This window comes from Eurypyga helias, unplaced genomic scaffold (assembly GCF_000690775.1).
Source record: "Eurypyga helias isolate BGI_N326 unplaced genomic scaffold, ASM69077v1 scaffold3740, whole genome shotgun sequence".
Classification (NCBI taxonomy): Eukaryota; Metazoa; Chordata; class Aves; order Eurypygiformes; family Eurypygidae; genus Eurypyga; species Eurypyga helias.
The window spans coordinates 7240-24889 of record NW_010226075.1 but is presented as its reverse complement, the minus strand read 5'-3'; the positions used below and the strand labels follow the sequence as shown (position 1 = coordinate 24889).

At 39.5% G+C, this 17650-nt stretch overlaps 1 protein-coding gene across 1 annotated transcript; it reads right to left on the bottom strand.

Moving 5' to 3' along the window:
* Nucleotides 1-1719: 1719 nt before the first annotated feature.
* On the bottom strand, nucleotides 1720-16809 carry LOC104509417 (protein lin-9 homolog; the record flags this gene model as incomplete). The annotated part of the gene is made up of 6 exons (XM_010151354.1): nucleotides 1720-1877; nucleotides 6999-7124; nucleotides 9703-9836; nucleotides 11729-11833; nucleotides 15612-15706; nucleotides 16770-16809. Coding segments are annotated over 6 exons (658 nt in total), but the record flags the coding sequence as incomplete, so codon positions are not given.
* Nucleotides 16810-17650: the final 841 nt, after the last annotated feature.

Here is a 17650-nt window from a genome sequence, read left to right as displayed (position 1 = left end):
TGAGGAAACTTGTGGGTTGAGATAATAACAAATTTCATAATTGAAAATAAACAAAATAACGATACTAGTAATACCGATGATACTAACAACACCAACAATACTAATATTATTACTAATAAACTGTAATGAAAATAATACCACCACCACCGCTGCCACTACTACTATGTAACGCAAATGATGGAAAAGAAAACAAACAATACAACTGCTCACCACTCACTGGCTGATGCCCAGCCGGGTACTGATTGAGAGCCAGAGCTGGAGAACCCGAGAGCCAGGCCAAGCCCGGGAAAGAGATTGCACCAGACCCAGTCTAAGCCCCAGCGAGCGAGCGAGCAAGCGAGTGGCAAGGCACATGACCACCGAAACAAACAATACAACTGCTCACCACTCACTGGCTGATGCCCAGCCGGGTACTGATTGAGAGCCAGAGCTGGAGAACCCGAGAGCCAGGCCAAGCCCGGGAAAGAGATTGCACCAGACCCAGTCTAAGCCCCAGCGAGCGAGCGAGCAAGCGAGTGGCAAGGCACATGACCACCGGCCCACTCCCAACTTATATACTGAGCATGACGTTTTAGGGCATGAAATACCCCTTTGGCCAGTTTGGGTCAGCTGTCCTCTCCGTGTCCCCTCCCAGCTTCTTGTAGGGAAGAAGCTGGGAACACAGGGGATCAGAAACTGAAAAAGTCCTTGACTTGGTATTAACATTCCTTGTCAACAATTAAAAAGGTTAGTATGTTATGAATATTCTTCTCAGCACAACCAAAACACAGCCTCATGCTAGCTACTGTGAAGAAAATTAACTCTATCCCAACTAAAACCAGCACAGAAGTCCTCTCTCCAAGCAGCAGAGACAATGTGTGGCGAACTGAACAGTACCCCCATCCCGCTGTGCCACTTGTGGGGGGCAGGTAGAGAAAAGCAAGGGTGAAGTTGAGCCTGGGAAGAAGGGAGGGGTGGGGAGAAGGTGTTTTAAGATGTAAAGATCTTTTTACTGTTTTGACTGGTGATAAATTAATCTTTTTCCCCAAGCTGAGGCTGTGCTGCCCATGATGGTAATTGCTGAACGATCTCTCCCTGCCCTTATCTCGAGCCACCAGCCTTTCATCCTATTTTCTGCCCCCTGCCCAGCTGAAGAGGGGAGGGATAGGCCATGCTTCAGTGAAAAGGACCTGGATCACAAACAGACAGGAGGGAGTTTTCATGAGCTTTTTATTGAAATAGACAAAACGAGTGGACTGTTTTTAACACTGTTTCTTCCCCAGTTATGTGTAAGCTTTTTCAGTAGGGCAATGGCATGTTTAATATACATGCCCAACTACACTGCAGTATCAATTGAATATTTCAAAACAGTTATTTTTATATTTATGGAAAGATAAAGCTCAAGTTTTATATTAGGCTAGATTTTAAATTTTCAGACTGCACTCAGCCCTTTGGATTTAAGCATCTCTCTATCCAAGATTTGTTAGATATACTAGACATAAAAAAAAAAAAATCTACAATTTGAACAGCAGAATTAATAAGCCATACTAAGTTTGTATCACTGCTTAAAAAGTATTAGCTAATCCTCACAAGCACCTTCTCAATGAGCTAACAATAAAGACTTACAATTTTTGATGTTCTAGATTTATTTTAACTATGTGCACTAACTACATTACGGTTTACTAAAATCTTTGCAAAACACATGGCTGTTTTCTTGTTGACTTGTTTTTAAGAAATTACCTGTAACTTTTGTTCCTATTACAAGTGGCAATGGAATTTCTTCTGGAAGATCTTTGAACTGTGAAATATCTGCAACTTTCCGCTGCTGCAAAAGTCTTATTTTCTGCCGTTTCTGTTTTAACGCTGATCTCTCTTCCTCAAAGAATGCAGAGGAACACCTAGAGTACAATCAGGTAAAATATATACTTAATATACTTAGGTAAAAATATACTTAAACTCAGCACTGAAAACATACACATGTGAAGATGCATCAAATAAATAGGCATAGCTAACAAATCAGTGAGGGAAAACAGAAAAGCTCGGGGTGAAGCTCAGAAGAAAAGGTTTATGTTGAACAGATTTAGACAGTCTTCCTCCCCAGAATTATCATTCCCAAAATAACCATTTATTTAAAAATATTACTCAGGAATGCTAGCTGTTGCATTAGCGTATCAGAAGAGTACAACTTTCTAAGGCTTTTTCTGCCTATAGGGATCCACCTGGTGTCACAACAAAGCTAAAGCAGGTCCCACATCCAATCTACTCTGAATTCAATGCCTGTAAGGAGGACTTGCTGCGAGGTCCCTGGCTGCCATCACTTACGGATACAGTAATACTGATACTTGCTGATACTGAAAGTAGATCCCTTTCTCATGTGCTCAATTAAACTCAGTATGAAAGGGCACCAGCCTCAGAACATAAAAGGGCAGTTCTCCAGCTCATCTCTTTGCATTTGTGCAGAGTACAACTCAGCCACAATATCTCTATTATGCAGATGAATTGTTCTGAGATTGATCACAGTAAAAGTACAAATTTGTTTGAACTTGCACTATTGCATAAAATCAGATAATCTCTAGCAGTCTCCTCCCCTATACTCGGGGAGGTGGAGGGGAGGAGGTGTCTTAAAATGTAATCTAAAAAGACAGAGGACTTACTCCCAAGGCCCTTACTTGGTTTTATTCATTTTCACTTTGAAATTATTGAATAGGCATTATTTCTTCCCTGAAAGGGCTGTCAGGCACGGGAACGGGCTGCCCAGGCAAGTGTTGGAGTCACCACCCCTGGGGTACTGAAGAGACGTGTAGATGAGGTGCTTAGGGACACGGTTCAGTGGTGGACTGGCAGGGCTGGGTTAGCGGTTGGACTTGGTGATCTTAAAGGTCTTTTCCAACCTGAACAATTCTGTGCTGCACGAGGGAGATACTAAAAGCATAAGGGCATTAAGGACCTCGATCCTATCTCTCGTTACTTACTAAAAAAGTTTTATTGCTCTTGTGTCAATGAAAGAAGTAATTTAAAAAAGGAGTACAGATGGTATTGTAAGTTGCTTAATCACAGAAGCATCTATTTATCAAATAATCTACTACCTTTGTTAATTGCTTTATAGCAGTCTAACGCAATTTAAACATTTTCTGTGGAGCTCCTACAGTTATATATTGATTACTGATCAATAAAAGGTCCTATTTTACGAGGTTATTTTATAGGACAGACAACTCATCTGCTGGTTCCCCCTTCTACACTGCAAAATATTTTGTTTTAAATCCCTTCAACATCTTCCTCAGTTTTTTCTTTCTCTCTCAGTACCGAGCAGTCAGCTCCTATTTCCAAGTCTGCTTCTACTACTCCCTTATTATATGCCAAAATAAACATCCTTATGTTTTATTCTGTATATCCCTCATTCAGCGTGGTCCACAAAGCCATTTCATTACTCTCCCATATTTCTCTTCCTTGCAACATGCGTGAGAAGAACATAAGAACTAAGCTGCCAGGATGGCAACACCACTGTCTTTCATGCTGCCCAGCAGTTTCACACTCGTCTAGTATATATGCATACATCATTTGCCTTTAATCTTATGCATGGTTTCTAAGTTATAAGGGACATAGACCATCTGTTTTGTCCAGTGTGTACAGCATTAACACAACGAGATCTTAGGACTAAGCAAGGCATTAAAAGAAAAGCCAGTCAAAAATGAATGAACTGAAGCTGTGGCGTACTTCTCTCAGGTACGTGCAGTAATGCACTGCACCGAAGGTTTCCTTACTAGGCTTTCCAGGCACTATCACTGCAAAGGTCGTCACTAGTCTTTGTATAACCTAGAAACTGTTGTAGATTGAGCAGCCATAGGTTCGTGTCCCACTCACCAGTTTACCACTGAAGAGCAGAATGTGTTTACCTGGAGTTGTGTATTGCCTAATGATCCTCATTAGGAATTCAAAGTATCTGGAAAGGCATATGGCAGAGAGAGAGAGATAGTGGTTGGGAGACTTCTGTGAAGGTTATTTGGGCACTCGCATTTAAAGATGCTATTTGCTTCATATTTACAACTGAGCAGGAAAAGTGTGAAATAATGCTTGCCATGGGCTGTGCATATGAAGTAGCAAAATGCAGGTCAGAGCTTTGCAATTTCACTGAGGAGCACAGAGTGACAGCTCAGCAAGACCAAAAAAAACCCAAAACACTGAACCGTTTTAAAAAAGGGCAATACAGACTCCAATAATAGTCTTGATCACGTTCAGGGTCTTGCATCAGGAACATCAGATATTGCCTGATGTTCTTTGACCGATGCTCTTCGATTTGAATCTGTTTTTTCTAATATATTAATTAATCACTGACCTTGGAGGTCTCTACAACAGCAACTACTGTTTTACTACTAGCTCAGATGTCCTGAAAAAGTCTCTGTTCTGAATGCCGTAGGTCATGGAGGTAGAAAGTATTTGCAATGTATTCTGGATTCTGTTACAGGAGATCTCCAACCCCATGCCCCTCCCTTCCCCCCTCAATGTATTTAGTAAAGGTTACCCATCTTTGTGACATTCCTAGGAAAAATGGAAGATGAAAACTATGGTACAGATCACATTGCAACCTCGTTACTTTTCTATAGAGACTTTTTAAGAGGTTGAACATTCTTCTCAGCTTCTTGGTCATGAGAATTTGAACTAACAGAGGAATCATCACCATCATATAGTTGCAGGACAAGCATAGCTGAGCTTAATTCATACCCATTGCTATGTCACAACCCCAGTGAAGTTTATACAGAGTACAAGACTAACTATTACCTCTTCCTTTCCTTGGAGCATATCTTTCCCCACAGTCTACTGGAATCTTACAAGCTTTGCAGGTTCCCATGAAGCATACTGTTGTGCCAATCAACCACACTGTTGATGGTGTGATAGGACATTTAAAGTAGCAGCAGACACAAGAAAATATGACAATATATTTAAAACAAAATTAAAAAGAAAAAAGACAACAATCGTGCACAGCTATCACACAGAGACACTACTATCCTCTTCCATCAACAATGTGGATGCAGAACGTCTATTTCTTCTCCTCTTCAGCATGGTATTTAGAAATTTCTTGTCTGTCATCATATGCAAGTAAGCTCACCAAACAGCAATGTCAAAAAGCTTTGCTCACAGGTAGGTGAATATTATCTCAAAAAAGCATTCTAATTATTTAGAGTAATTCAAAATCTTTTAGAACCAAGCCCAAAGACCACTCGGGAGATCTTGAAAAAGACTACCAATAAATGTGGGTTTTGGTTTTTTTTTAAATTACTAAAGACATTAAAAGCAAACAGGAAAGCTTATTTTAGGTTGATAAAAGCAGGATATCGTAAATTTTTGGTTAATAAACAAAACCAGACTGTATAGCCAGTCAAACACTTGTACTTCAGAATACAGATAAAATGACTTCCTGCCCATTTCGACTTGTGGTTCCTTAGGCATGAGTCTCTTTTTAAAAACAACAACTATATGGTAGCTTAACAAAAAAACCCAAAGCAAAACAAACATCACCACCCTTCCCCAACACCTCCCCCCAGAAAACTAAAAAAAGAAAAAAGGAAGTTCTATCACTGGCCCAACAGACTGCTGAACGAGGCAAGTTGATCTTCCATAGCGGTACCCACTTTTGGCAAAAGCGAAATGAGTAAGTGATGATTTAACCTCCAAACACACCAATTCCCCCTCAGTGGGAAGCATGACGATAGAGGAACTAAAAGCTATGTCACAGTTAAGCTCAAATGATATGAACACCCTTTCAGAAGGGAAGGAGGCTCTGCCGCCTTCCCTGGGCTGGCATTTTTGAGGTAGGTGAAGTTGTTTGCAGGCACAGAAGATGAAATAGCCTCCGTCAGACAACATATAATCTGACCCCATAGAGCGATCTATGAAACAGACTCACTACTTTAGTATTTATATTTAGTACTTACACTTTTGTAAGTAAACCAGTCTTATTTCTGCAATACTGCTTACATATTTTTAGCCTGATCTTACAGACTCGGAGAATGGTTTGGGAGGGATTTCTGGAGGTCATCTGCTCCAATCCCTCCAAGCAGGGAGGCTGCCCAATACCATGTCCAGACAGCTTTCTTTAAGTATCCCTACAGATGAAGATTCTACCACCTCTCTGGGCAACCTGTGCCAGCGCTCAGTCACCCTCACAGGAAAAAACATATTTTCTTATTTAAAGACCAAACGTCTTGTGTTTCAGGTTGTGCCCACTGACTCTTGGCCTGTCTCCAGACAACACCGAAAAAGAGTCCGGCCCTGTGCTCTCTGTACCTTCCCTTCAGATATTTATACGCAGAGTTGAGATGAGATCCTCACTGAGCTTTCTTTTCTCTAGGCTAAATTGTACATGTTCTGTGAAAAGGCTGAACTGAATCAGTGGATTTAAGAATTCTAAATCGGAGAGAGAGAAAAAAACCACCCTTTGTTAAATTCAGATTCTTCTCTACAATGTCTAATATTTTATGGGTGACTTTCTCCTCTGTTTTGGCAGCCAAGCTGTGAAAAGTTGAGAATCTGTAGATTGGTTTGTGTCATAAAAAAAAAACCCCCAAGCAACAGCAGCAAAAAGAAAACAACCAAACCAAACCAAAAAACACACCAAAAAAAACCAAGGAGATGCCCTTGTTTTCCCCATGAAGAGCTTAGTTATAGCAAGAAGAAAACAGTGAAAAATTAGCCTGTCTTGTGTGCCAGGAAGCACCGCGGCACAGAAGATACCACAATAATTCTGACATGCCCTAGTCTGGACACTCAGGCATCTACTGTGGGAACAGGAGATTTCACAGCTAGGCTCGGGACAGCTACGTGGGCTGGTCACATGTAACAGGGTGTGCGGGGGACCACTGCGTGTGCTCAGAGAACACCTTTTCAAGAAAAGGTTTTTCCACTCTCTGTTATTATTTTGCTTTACTACCTGTATGCAAAATTATTTCAGAAGTGACAATTCCAGTAACATGAAAACTATATGTAGCTATTAGGTGAAAAGTAAGAAAGAAAAAAAAAATTACCTCCGTGGTTTTCCCATTAATCGCCTGATTTTCCCCCACTCTACTCTTGTCAATTTTCTGGTTTTCAAATTCGGAAAAGATTCTTTCAGGCATACACAGAAGTCATTATCCCCTTCAAATAGCGGTCTGTTGAAACATAATTGGTTCTCTGTTAGCTGCACTTCATAAACTTTTGTCACAAGATTCCAAAACACATCCATCACAAGAAATACATTGAAAACAAAAAGTAGAAATGTCACATAAACAAGACACTCCTGTTCAAACTTTACCCTGAAATAAATTCAAATGAAAACAAAGACAGAAAGTTCCCAGGACCATTGTTCTAGTTGAGCCTTACTATCAGTGATGTTTAAAAAAACGTTCCTCTGTCTTGTTACTACAGGGAAACATACGTATTCATCCCGCTTTGTAATGTATATAAAGGCACCCAGTGAAACTTCAGCTAAACCAATGCAGTGTCATGAGGCCACTGCAACACACTGAAGGAAACCATAAAGATATGGTGAGGTGCTGAGAGTAAAGGAAGGGAAAACACGATACTGAGAAACAGACAGGCAGCACCTTTTTTATAGATTCCTTCAATTATAACCCAGATTCTCAACAGAGGGTTCCAAATACAGGAAATGGAGCCAACTTGTCATTCTCTACAGCTCTACAGGTGAGACTTTTATTACACCACATCACGACTCCATGACGCAGCAGAGGATCAGTATTATAGAAGTGACAGTTCAGAGAACCTACCTACACAACTTATGACTTTCTCTTTGATGCTATGACCTGTCTGTATCTTTATGTTTTATGAGTGCCTTTTACTTTACTTACAACCAGAGAGGATGATCAGTGAGGCTCAGGAAACAGACAAGGAAGTGTATAAAAGAGCAATAGTAAATCTGGAGAAAATAAAACTAAGGTAAGATATCTGTGTAAAGAACAATTGTTTTGGGTTTTTTTTGGGGGGGGGGGGGATTGTTTTTACTATCACTTGTCTCTAAGCAGGCAAACTGAAAACCCACAGCATCCACAAGACTCTGGAAACTCTGGGGAATGGTGTAAGCAACTACAGCTGCATCTGGTTCTGAGGGTCTACGATCACTGCAGCAGCAAGTAGCTCTTTAGAAGCGCCTGAGTGCCAGGAGTCAATGGGATTTTACAGAAAACAGTCCTCTGCAGCAGCACAGAGAGAAGCCAACTGAAACAGCTTCAATAATCTAAAAATCATAGATGAGAGCTGTAGAGATTAAAATATTTTAAAAACTTATATTAGACATGGCATTTTAATTAATTTTTTTATTTTGGATCAGACAATTTGATTAAAATATTTTGAGACTTGCATAGTTAGCCATATTTTGTCAGTTGGCTCCATGCTTTAAACTTTAAGCTTCTCATTAAGTCTAGATTACGTTACTCCAACCAACTTACATCAGTTTTTCTTCCAGGTGTGTAGTTTCCTAGCAAACTATGTTATAATATATTAACTTGATCACATCTTACTAGTATGACAAGCATACATTGACAACTTTCATTTTATATATTCCAGAATCACCTGCTAAACTCAAATTCAGGTCTACTGAGCCTTAAAGTTCCACAATCATCTGAGAATAAACTAAGAGTCCTTGACTGTTGTAAAAATCATAATTATATGTCACATATTAAAATTACTAATAGGAATAAGTAGGGGTTGGGTTCTTTATTGGGTTTTGGTGGTTTTATAAAGACTAATTCTTTCAAAGGAATTAAATCCTACAGATAATGAATTTAAAACTAACAAAACGGACATGTAAATTGGCTAATTGTGATAAACATATCCTAAAATGTTTTTCTGTTGCTGTGACTGCCTTCTCAGTTAAGGAAAACAGCCACAGCAATCGTGATTCAAACAGGAAGGAAAACCAGTAATTATTTTGTTATTAATATATTCTGTAGAAGAATGCTCGTTAACTCTGAAGCCATTCTTTAGCATATTAAATACTTTCATATTTCATACAGTCAATCAGTGTAGATTTTAAGATTCTATTCATCAATAATGATTTTTTAAATTTTAGAATTTTAAGTTTTTCCTGATTAGGGACTAAATTAAAATGGTTCTTTTAAACAATTCACAGCACCTTGACAGTGGCATTAAGAGAACAAGTGCTAGAAACTGAGGCACCAATTGCAGAAACTGTCTAGGAGTTAGATTAGGGGATCCCAGAAGGACGCTGCTATCTAGACAACAGCTGAATAGTCACAACCTGGAGCTCTGTTATAAACAGAGGATGATGAGGAAGAAATATCTGAATCAACATTTACACCCTTTAGGAAAGAGGCATCTTAGGAAGAAGCAGTTTCCTTCCCATGCCCTGTGTGTTACACTGAGCCAAGGATTCAAAAAGGCCTAAGTGTTCTGATAACATCTCGCTTAAGATGCTAAAAACATTATGAATAAAATCTTGTCTCTGGTATAGGCAGAGGTGATAAAACCAAAATTATTTTCAGGAGGGAAGGCTTTCCATAGAAGACTACCTAAGGGACTATTCCAAGTAGGTTGCTCAGTATAAAAAAAAAGAAAGAAAAACCCAAACAAAACAATTAAGTAACTTTCGATAACTAATAATTTAAGAATAAACTTTGGAGTACCTAACCAATATATGAAAATCGGCAGCTCAATTTCAGAACGTTATTTGTTTCTACACTAATAAGAGATAATGTTATAAACCACACATACTTATCTATATTTGAATAGAACCATTCGTATATGCACCACTTGTGAGCTTTGGGAAGTTTGAGCAGGTTACGAAGCCGCAAACCGATCTTCTGCGATGCTTTCTTGTCTGGCGTCGGCATTGCTGTATTAAACTTCTATGCAGTAAAATAAAGGAAACAGTTAAACAGAGTCTCAGCTTCTTCAACATGCAAATAATTAAACTAGAAGTTTGCACATCGCTAACTGTTACATTTCAATCGCACATACTGATGCATGACAGTTTCTTTCTTGCAAATTGGTACTGCGTTATGTCAGCAAGGCAGTCAAACATAACAGGTGGCATTTTTTTTGATCAATACAACAAATTATCACTGTACAAAGCTCTTCTAACAGAAACATTTTCCAACACTCAAACGACATTACTGGTAACAATAGCACTGTCACTGAAGCACACACAGACTTCAAGTGTTTGAGGCACCACCGAACACTGCCTCAAGCGAGCCAACGTGTGTTGGGGCTCAGATGCCGGCAACATCGACTGCCTCATCGGCTCTGGTCCTTCTACTCTTGCTACCTCTTCCAAAACTGAGGATGAAGCTAGCACAGGTAATACAGCCAGAGCTTTCAGCAGAGAGTCTGCTTTTTAGGAAACTGCCAGAGTAACCAGCATGGACATAAGCAATCAAGTTTTAACTACGTTTGAAAGTGATTTTATAAACGTCAGGAAAGACGCTGTCTTAGATTGCATGCATAATGCATAGACCTGCGTTTAAACAAGACCGTAGAAAAACAATTCCGTAATCCTGTTCCAGGGATGGCTGTCTTAACTGACTGAAAGAAAAACTTATTTGCAAAAAAATAACAGCTTTCTGAGAACATCAGCTTAACTGGGTCCCCACGCTGTGGTCAGTTGTTACCCTTCCCCAAACGCAAGAAAGCATTTTGGCCTTTAGAAGCAGCCACAATAGGGTAACGCATGAGGTTCACTGGCTCCTGCTGCACCTTAACCACTGCATTCCAGACACAGGTTGCCTTTCTCCCGCTAGAACGCCAGGAAACAAAGCCTAGCAGGACAGCGAGATCTGTGTGCTACGGCAGCTGTGGTCCTCACAAACGTTTACCGAGCAATCCCTGCACCTCTTGAACCAGACACGGGAGTACAAACCAACTGGGCTTAGGACATTATTCAGGCCTTTCTACTGTTAAGAAATCATGGTAACGAACAGAGAGGAATGTCGTGGTCCTCATCTCTGACAAAACAGACCCAGGAAAATGGCAACTGCTAAGGCTTCCCCATTCGACACTGCACAACACAGTTAAGAAGACAAGTAACACCAGTATCCAAGTAGTATTTTTTCAGTGTGGCAAATTGAGGCTTGTAAGGTGATGGTACAGAGAAGTGATTTGGATGAAAAAGCTACTACAGAGCCAATTCTTTGAGACTAAGAGATGTTGCCCTGTCTAACTTAGCAAATAAAGGCTGAGAGAAATTACAGCTGCTCTTTCAGGCTGTATCAAGGAGTAGACAGACAAGTGGAGGGGGAGAAAACCAAGTTGAATCATAGAACATTATTACAGGATCAAGAAGGTATAGATGGGCATGAATACATTTAGGCTATAAATCTAGAGCAGGTTCCTAACTGTTGGAATACGTTAAGTGCTGTGGCAGCCTTCTAAACGATGCAGTTAGTGCACGAAACCTCATCAGTTTTTAACCGAAGCTGAATAAATTTATGCAGACCACAGGATATGACTGTTTGCGGGAGCAAGATGGGCAATTAGCCTGGAATCCTTTCTAGCTCTGTGTGCTTATGTCCAGGATCAAAAAGAACAGGTACTCCCATAAACAAACTGAGGAACCCAGTTATGAGGAAGAAAAATATAAATCTGTCCTGAATTGTGGCTTACTCCTAGCAACAGCTTTCCTCACAAGAATATTCATAAACTGATAATGCAACTTGAAAAGCAAATATATTCTAAATTTTCAGCTAACACAGATAGGCTTGTTCCCCTGTTTTGGTAAAAATATCTGCATACATGCAGGTACCTGTGGAACCATCGCAACCTTCTGATTTCTTTTGGGTGACCTTGTGTTTATTTGTCTGTCATCTTCTTCACAGAAGAGTCGACTCCGTTTTGAATTTCTGAAGGGCTGCATGTATCAAAATTAAGAATGAATTACAAGAAAAAAATAATCTGATTTCTCTGTTCATGCACAGAATTCACAGTGAGAGAAATGGAATGCCTTTTCTCTTGCCACCTATTGGTTTTTGGGCACATGGTACACACTAAATAGTGCCTCCAAGCAGTTGGAGATCTAAGGACTGAGAGAAGAGAAGAAGGAATTTAAGATTCCAGGCTTTCCAATGCTAACTATAACCCATTACTATACTGCTGGCCCAGTTCCACGGAAGTATTTAGAAGCTAACTCCCACTTGTTTCCAGAGGAGTTAGGTGTCTAAACACTTGTGTATCTAAGCTTAAAATAGTCCTTGCTTTGGTTATGAGCACATCTGTTAAACAGTTTGTTCTGAATTTTGGGTCAAAAAAAATGTTTATTCAAACAGTGTGTTTGTTTTGGTATGTACTCAGTAAAAACTTTAGCTGGACATAATTTTTTTTTGCAAGGATTTCTTACGAGTCTAATAAAGTGTTATTGGTTTGTTGTTTTCTTAAGTCATTGTAAGTGCCTACACTGCAAAATGCTAAGAAGCTGAAGTCTGGAGAAACTAGAGCTTGCATAAGTTATGTGAAAATATCAAAAAAGAGAAGAATTTAGAATTTACGCTAACTAAATTTACTTGTGTGCTAAGATGTTATAGCTCAAAGAGAATTAGAAGGCTGATTGCAAACAAGAAACCACACTGCAAACAAAAATACTTCCATTTAGTTATTCCTCAATGGTTTACCCTACAACAAAAAACCTGTGCTTTCAGTGAGGACAAGAGAGTAACCTATGACCGGCTGTTAGAGCTGAGAGCAAGCAACTTTTCCTTCCATGAAGACTCCGTGTCCCAGCACAGGAGCCAGCCACAAGGGAAACGTGTCTCCTTTGCAGAGCCCCAAGGCTGCACCCTGTAGCACTCCTTGTGCTTCAAATTATCTGAAAAGGTGATGAGTAAAGGAAGAACAATGGCAGATTTCACTTCTTTCAGTACAGATGGTGAAAGTGCTACGAATTGGTATGGGGACGAAATCTGCAACACCCACGACGCGAAGAATACTGATGACAAAGATAAGCCCTTAATAGGAGTCAAAAACAAAATTAATCAACAAAGTGAAATAAAACTTTACTAATAAGCATTTACACTCAAGAAAGACATTTAGTAAGTTTGTGACTGATTAAAGTTACCTGTTTGAAAAGAGATATTCCCTATTAAATTAATTGGCGATAGCAAAAAACCCCCATCTGTCTGTCCCACACCATGAAAACAGCTGGAGGTTTCCCAGGGAAATGTGTCTTTCTTTCTCTAAATGATTTATATTTTATAAATAACTACACAAGTGTATTAAAGTAACAGGAGTGCCCTGTATGAGCTAGACACCGAAGCACATTCCGCACACAGAAGAAAACATCCGTTCCTTGTAGATGTCACAAACCAGGAAAGAGACACGCAATGAAGAGAGGAATTATATTTTAGCCAGGTAACCAAATGGTGCCCACATCATATTAACATAGTAATTAGTTTATCATATTAATTATTATGCATGTTGCTTTTTCTCTCTTCACCTAGATACATCCAATTATTTTCTTTACATCTTCCAATTCACTAAACCTTAAGAACAATCTTAAATTTCAATGTCTTTATGTTCTAACAGAACACCTCTGCTGTCCTTGACAAACTACCACCCTACAAACGAAAGGTCAGAACTATTCTAACTTTTGAGCAAGAAAAGAAGTCCACAATCCTGAAAACTCTTACATTGCAGAACTCCCGGACTTTCTAATCACAGCATTTTGCCCATGGGATGAAGAGCCCGGTTCCTAGTGAGTACACACAATTGTATTTTAGTCTTGACATCCGAGACGCTGGTTCCAGAGCAACATTTTTCTCCCAAACATCTATATAGTTCTTGATTCTATGACAGCGTACCAGATGAAAAGCAGGTGCCAACACAGGAACACAAAAGCTAAACCAACCTAGGCAAAACTGCAGAGGTCCCTTCGACCTTACGCTAAGGCTATGGTCCAGATCAAGAGAACTGTTTTACAACCCTCAACTGAAGCTGCCAAATTCTATTCCAAGGAACTATCCAAAACGATAAGTGTGTTTCATCAGTCTGGACTGCCAGTGCCTCACGTCACAAAGAGGGATCATCCATGGTAGCTAAATAGGTCAGGCCTTTTGGGAAAGATTTTTCAACCAACAGTACAACATATCTGCAAAACTTTCCGTGTTCAGGGCACTCGGACTAATACAGAAGACTACATTGCATCTCAGCAACACGGGACGTCAGGCTATCCTCTCATCTTTATCCCAGCTTTCTATGGAATACTGAGCTACGTTCAAAGTTTGACTCCTTACGTTTAATACCTACGGGCAGCAGACCTAAATATCGACAAAGTTTTTGCACAAATGTTATTTCTAGCGGCTTCGGTTCTTTAGCACATGCGATCTTCTGCGTTACTGGTAAGGCTTGTATCCATGAGAAGATGAGCGTTTGTGGGGAATGGCTGAAAACTGTGGACCCTGCAGAAACTGAGGGTCATCACAAAGTTTTGGTCACTGTCTGGATCTGCATTTTGTAGACTTTATGTACTCAAGCACAAACACATAGCAACAAGTGTGTAGATATCCGCACCTGCGTGAATCCTACCAAAATAAACACCACCTTTGTGCAAGTTTCTCTCTACAGGGAGAAGATCACGGAAGCAGCCACATGTGACAGATGTTAGCCACATCGCTTAATGCACTACTGGGTGCTCTTCAGATATTTTGATTATGTGCAGAGCAGGAAAGCCCAACAGTTTTCAAACATAACGCTTCCTTTCCAATAAACAAACAGTTGACAAAAAAATAATTATTTGAATAAAAAAAACAGGTGACAGTCGGCAAGATGGTCGCAACGACTGTAGAAGGCGGCGGTACCAGAAGAGTATGGGAGAAAGGGCTGCCTAGCAATTGAGAGAGTTATTTCATATGCTCTCCAGGGTGTAGTAAAGAGAGTGTACAGTATTACAGGTGTAGGCAAACTGAGTTCCATCTAGCTGTTGGCAAAACTAAACCAAAAATCATGTAATTCAGTGAAGTAGAGGAGGTTAAGAATAGTCAAGAAGAGGTTGAATGTGATACAATGAGGAAAGAAACACCAATGGAATATTTCAAAAAGAGAGAGGGAAATGGTCAACCCAAACACCAGACCGTGCCCTTGGAGGCTGCAGGCTCACTACTTTTCATTCTCCAACCCCAAGGATGTTCTTTAACGTAGGGTGTCCTACGAGACCTCTCGGAATATGACATGACATTTCACTGACATTCCCTTCTTTTTATTAAAATCTGCCCCCCTGAAGGCACAATGATGGAAGCGCATTATGACATTTTCCCTTCCTCCTCTTTATGCATCAGTTCTCTGCCATAATTAGAAGTGAGCTATTTCACGAGATAAAACAAACGGTAGATCAGAAATGTCTATTCCTAAGTTCAAGGTGCTAGGTACAAGACAAACACTTCACACAGCACTTGCCTGACAAAAAAAAAAGAGAAAATGATTACGAGCTATCTTGAACAAGGTCAGCAATTTAATTTGTTTGATTATTCATTTATAAAACGCGTTTTCATCTCGTGTTCAAACTGTGCAGACTGCTGGTGAAGGACATAGTTTAACATTCGGGAATTATGACACTATAAATCTCAGCCAAGTTTTTTGATCCTTAAATCTGATTCACTTTATGATTCTTTTACCAATCATGACTTTTTATTGCTTCTTACCATTTCCACTGCAGAACCAGCATTCTTGCTTTTCCAAATAGGTGTTTTCTGCAGAGAATTGTACTTTTCATTCCACGAACTGGATAAGCTTCCCTCTGTTGTGAAGAAATACTGTCATTAATACACCTATGCATATGTGTATGCTTTAACATAACTGCTATGCAAATGTTGGTATAACATCATCAACTACTAATATATTTTTGTTACTTGCAACATCCTCTTTGGATTCAACCACTAATGGATTAGATTTTGAGTTTTTTATTAAATTGTTCTGAACACAAAAAAACCCAAACCAAAACAAAACCAAAAAACCAAAAAAACCCTGAAAGATTTTTCATTACAATGAGAAACAGGAACAATATACTTTTTACTGCTGACAACACTTAGATATCTTGAAATGTCCCTTGCTGGAATCAGTTACTTCCACCGCCAGGTTGACACACATCTGGACAGCTGTGCTGTGGATGTAACAGAAACCTGGAGACGGTAAAGCTCTACAAGACCTGGTCGTCTTCCGGTTCTAAAAAATGATTAAGTGGGTGCATACCAACAAGTAAATCAAATTTTAGTGAAACAAACCTACATGAGTTACAACATATTCCAGAGTCTTCTTCCTTGTGTAACAGAAGCCTTATAATACAAAAAGAGACTTTTATGGTGGGCAGATTATGAGTATTCAAAAGTTGTATGAATGTTCATGAAGACAATTTCAAAGAAAAAGATAGAAGAAACAGATTTTTGATTTAGCCCACAACTTGCTGACAGAAAACACGAGACTGAAATTCCTTCCTAATGTAAATTTTGTCACGTGTACAGGCCTCGCGAAGAATCCTTCTCCTATCTCATCCTCAAGAGAGGAAAGATTATCTCAATCTTCTCATCAAACCTGATGCCTAGGCAGTACTTAGGAAGAAAAAACACATTTCAGGAATTTCACCCAGAAAAGCAGTGTCTAAATACACCACAACATAGGTAGTTTCAACCACCAAGGATTATTAGTCTATAGAACTAACAAATATCCACAAAAAAACCAATAATATTGACAACAAAAAAACCTTCATGGTGGCGTTTGGTTTTTTTTTTTTTTTCTTTAAGCCAGAAACTAAGTACACCTGAAAGTCAGATAGGGTACAAGTAAATAACACATTAATTTCTTACCTTTCAAGCTCACAAGTGCTTTTGCTGAAGAACCTGCAATATATCAAATAGTCCACATGAATCATAAGATATTTCAAACCATTCTTAATTAATTCTTAGGCAGAAAGTGCAAGTCAATATTAAATCTTTCACAGCTGAATGAGTGAACCCAGTGCACCCACCATAGCACGAAGTATAGCATTATATGTTTATCACCCAATAAATCTTGAGAGCATATTTTGGTTTTTTTTTTCCTTTCGTTTCAGATCTTCAAAACAGCTTCAAATGCCAAGCACTTTTGTTTAACGCAGCAAATTCTGAACAAGCTTTATGTCCCAACTACATACTTTCAAGTAGCTGCTTGTTTGATGCAGTTGCAAATATATTACACACCTGTCAAGGAAGTTGCAACAAACACTTTTTTTCTTTCAATTATTTGTACCAATTGAAAAATTCTTTGATGCCAAAAATTCCCAGAAAAAGCAATAGTTTATGCTCCCTAAGGTTAGTGGACAAGAAGGGAGATGGACAGTTAGTTGCCCCATGGTGTAACCTCCTTGTTTGGAAAGGCAGCAGATTCAGATATAATAAATGCAGACAAGAGCCCAGTTTTGCTTGAACTAGTCAAACTGTGTAATGCACCCATCAAAATTTCACTGCTCCCCTCCCACTGCATCTGTTGGACCTCTGCCATGCTCCTGGGCCAGGAAGGACGAAACTGGGCCTGAGTACTGCCTTAATGCTCTGGCATTTTCAAATGACTCTCTAAGAATGAGCTGTTTGAATCAACTAATGTAGTTGCTTCCGCAGATTCACGTTTTTCCCTGACATCAACTTTATCTTTCCCATTACATTTCAGTGCTGCAACCACTCCTTCATTTATTGTGTCCTCTTCTCCCCCT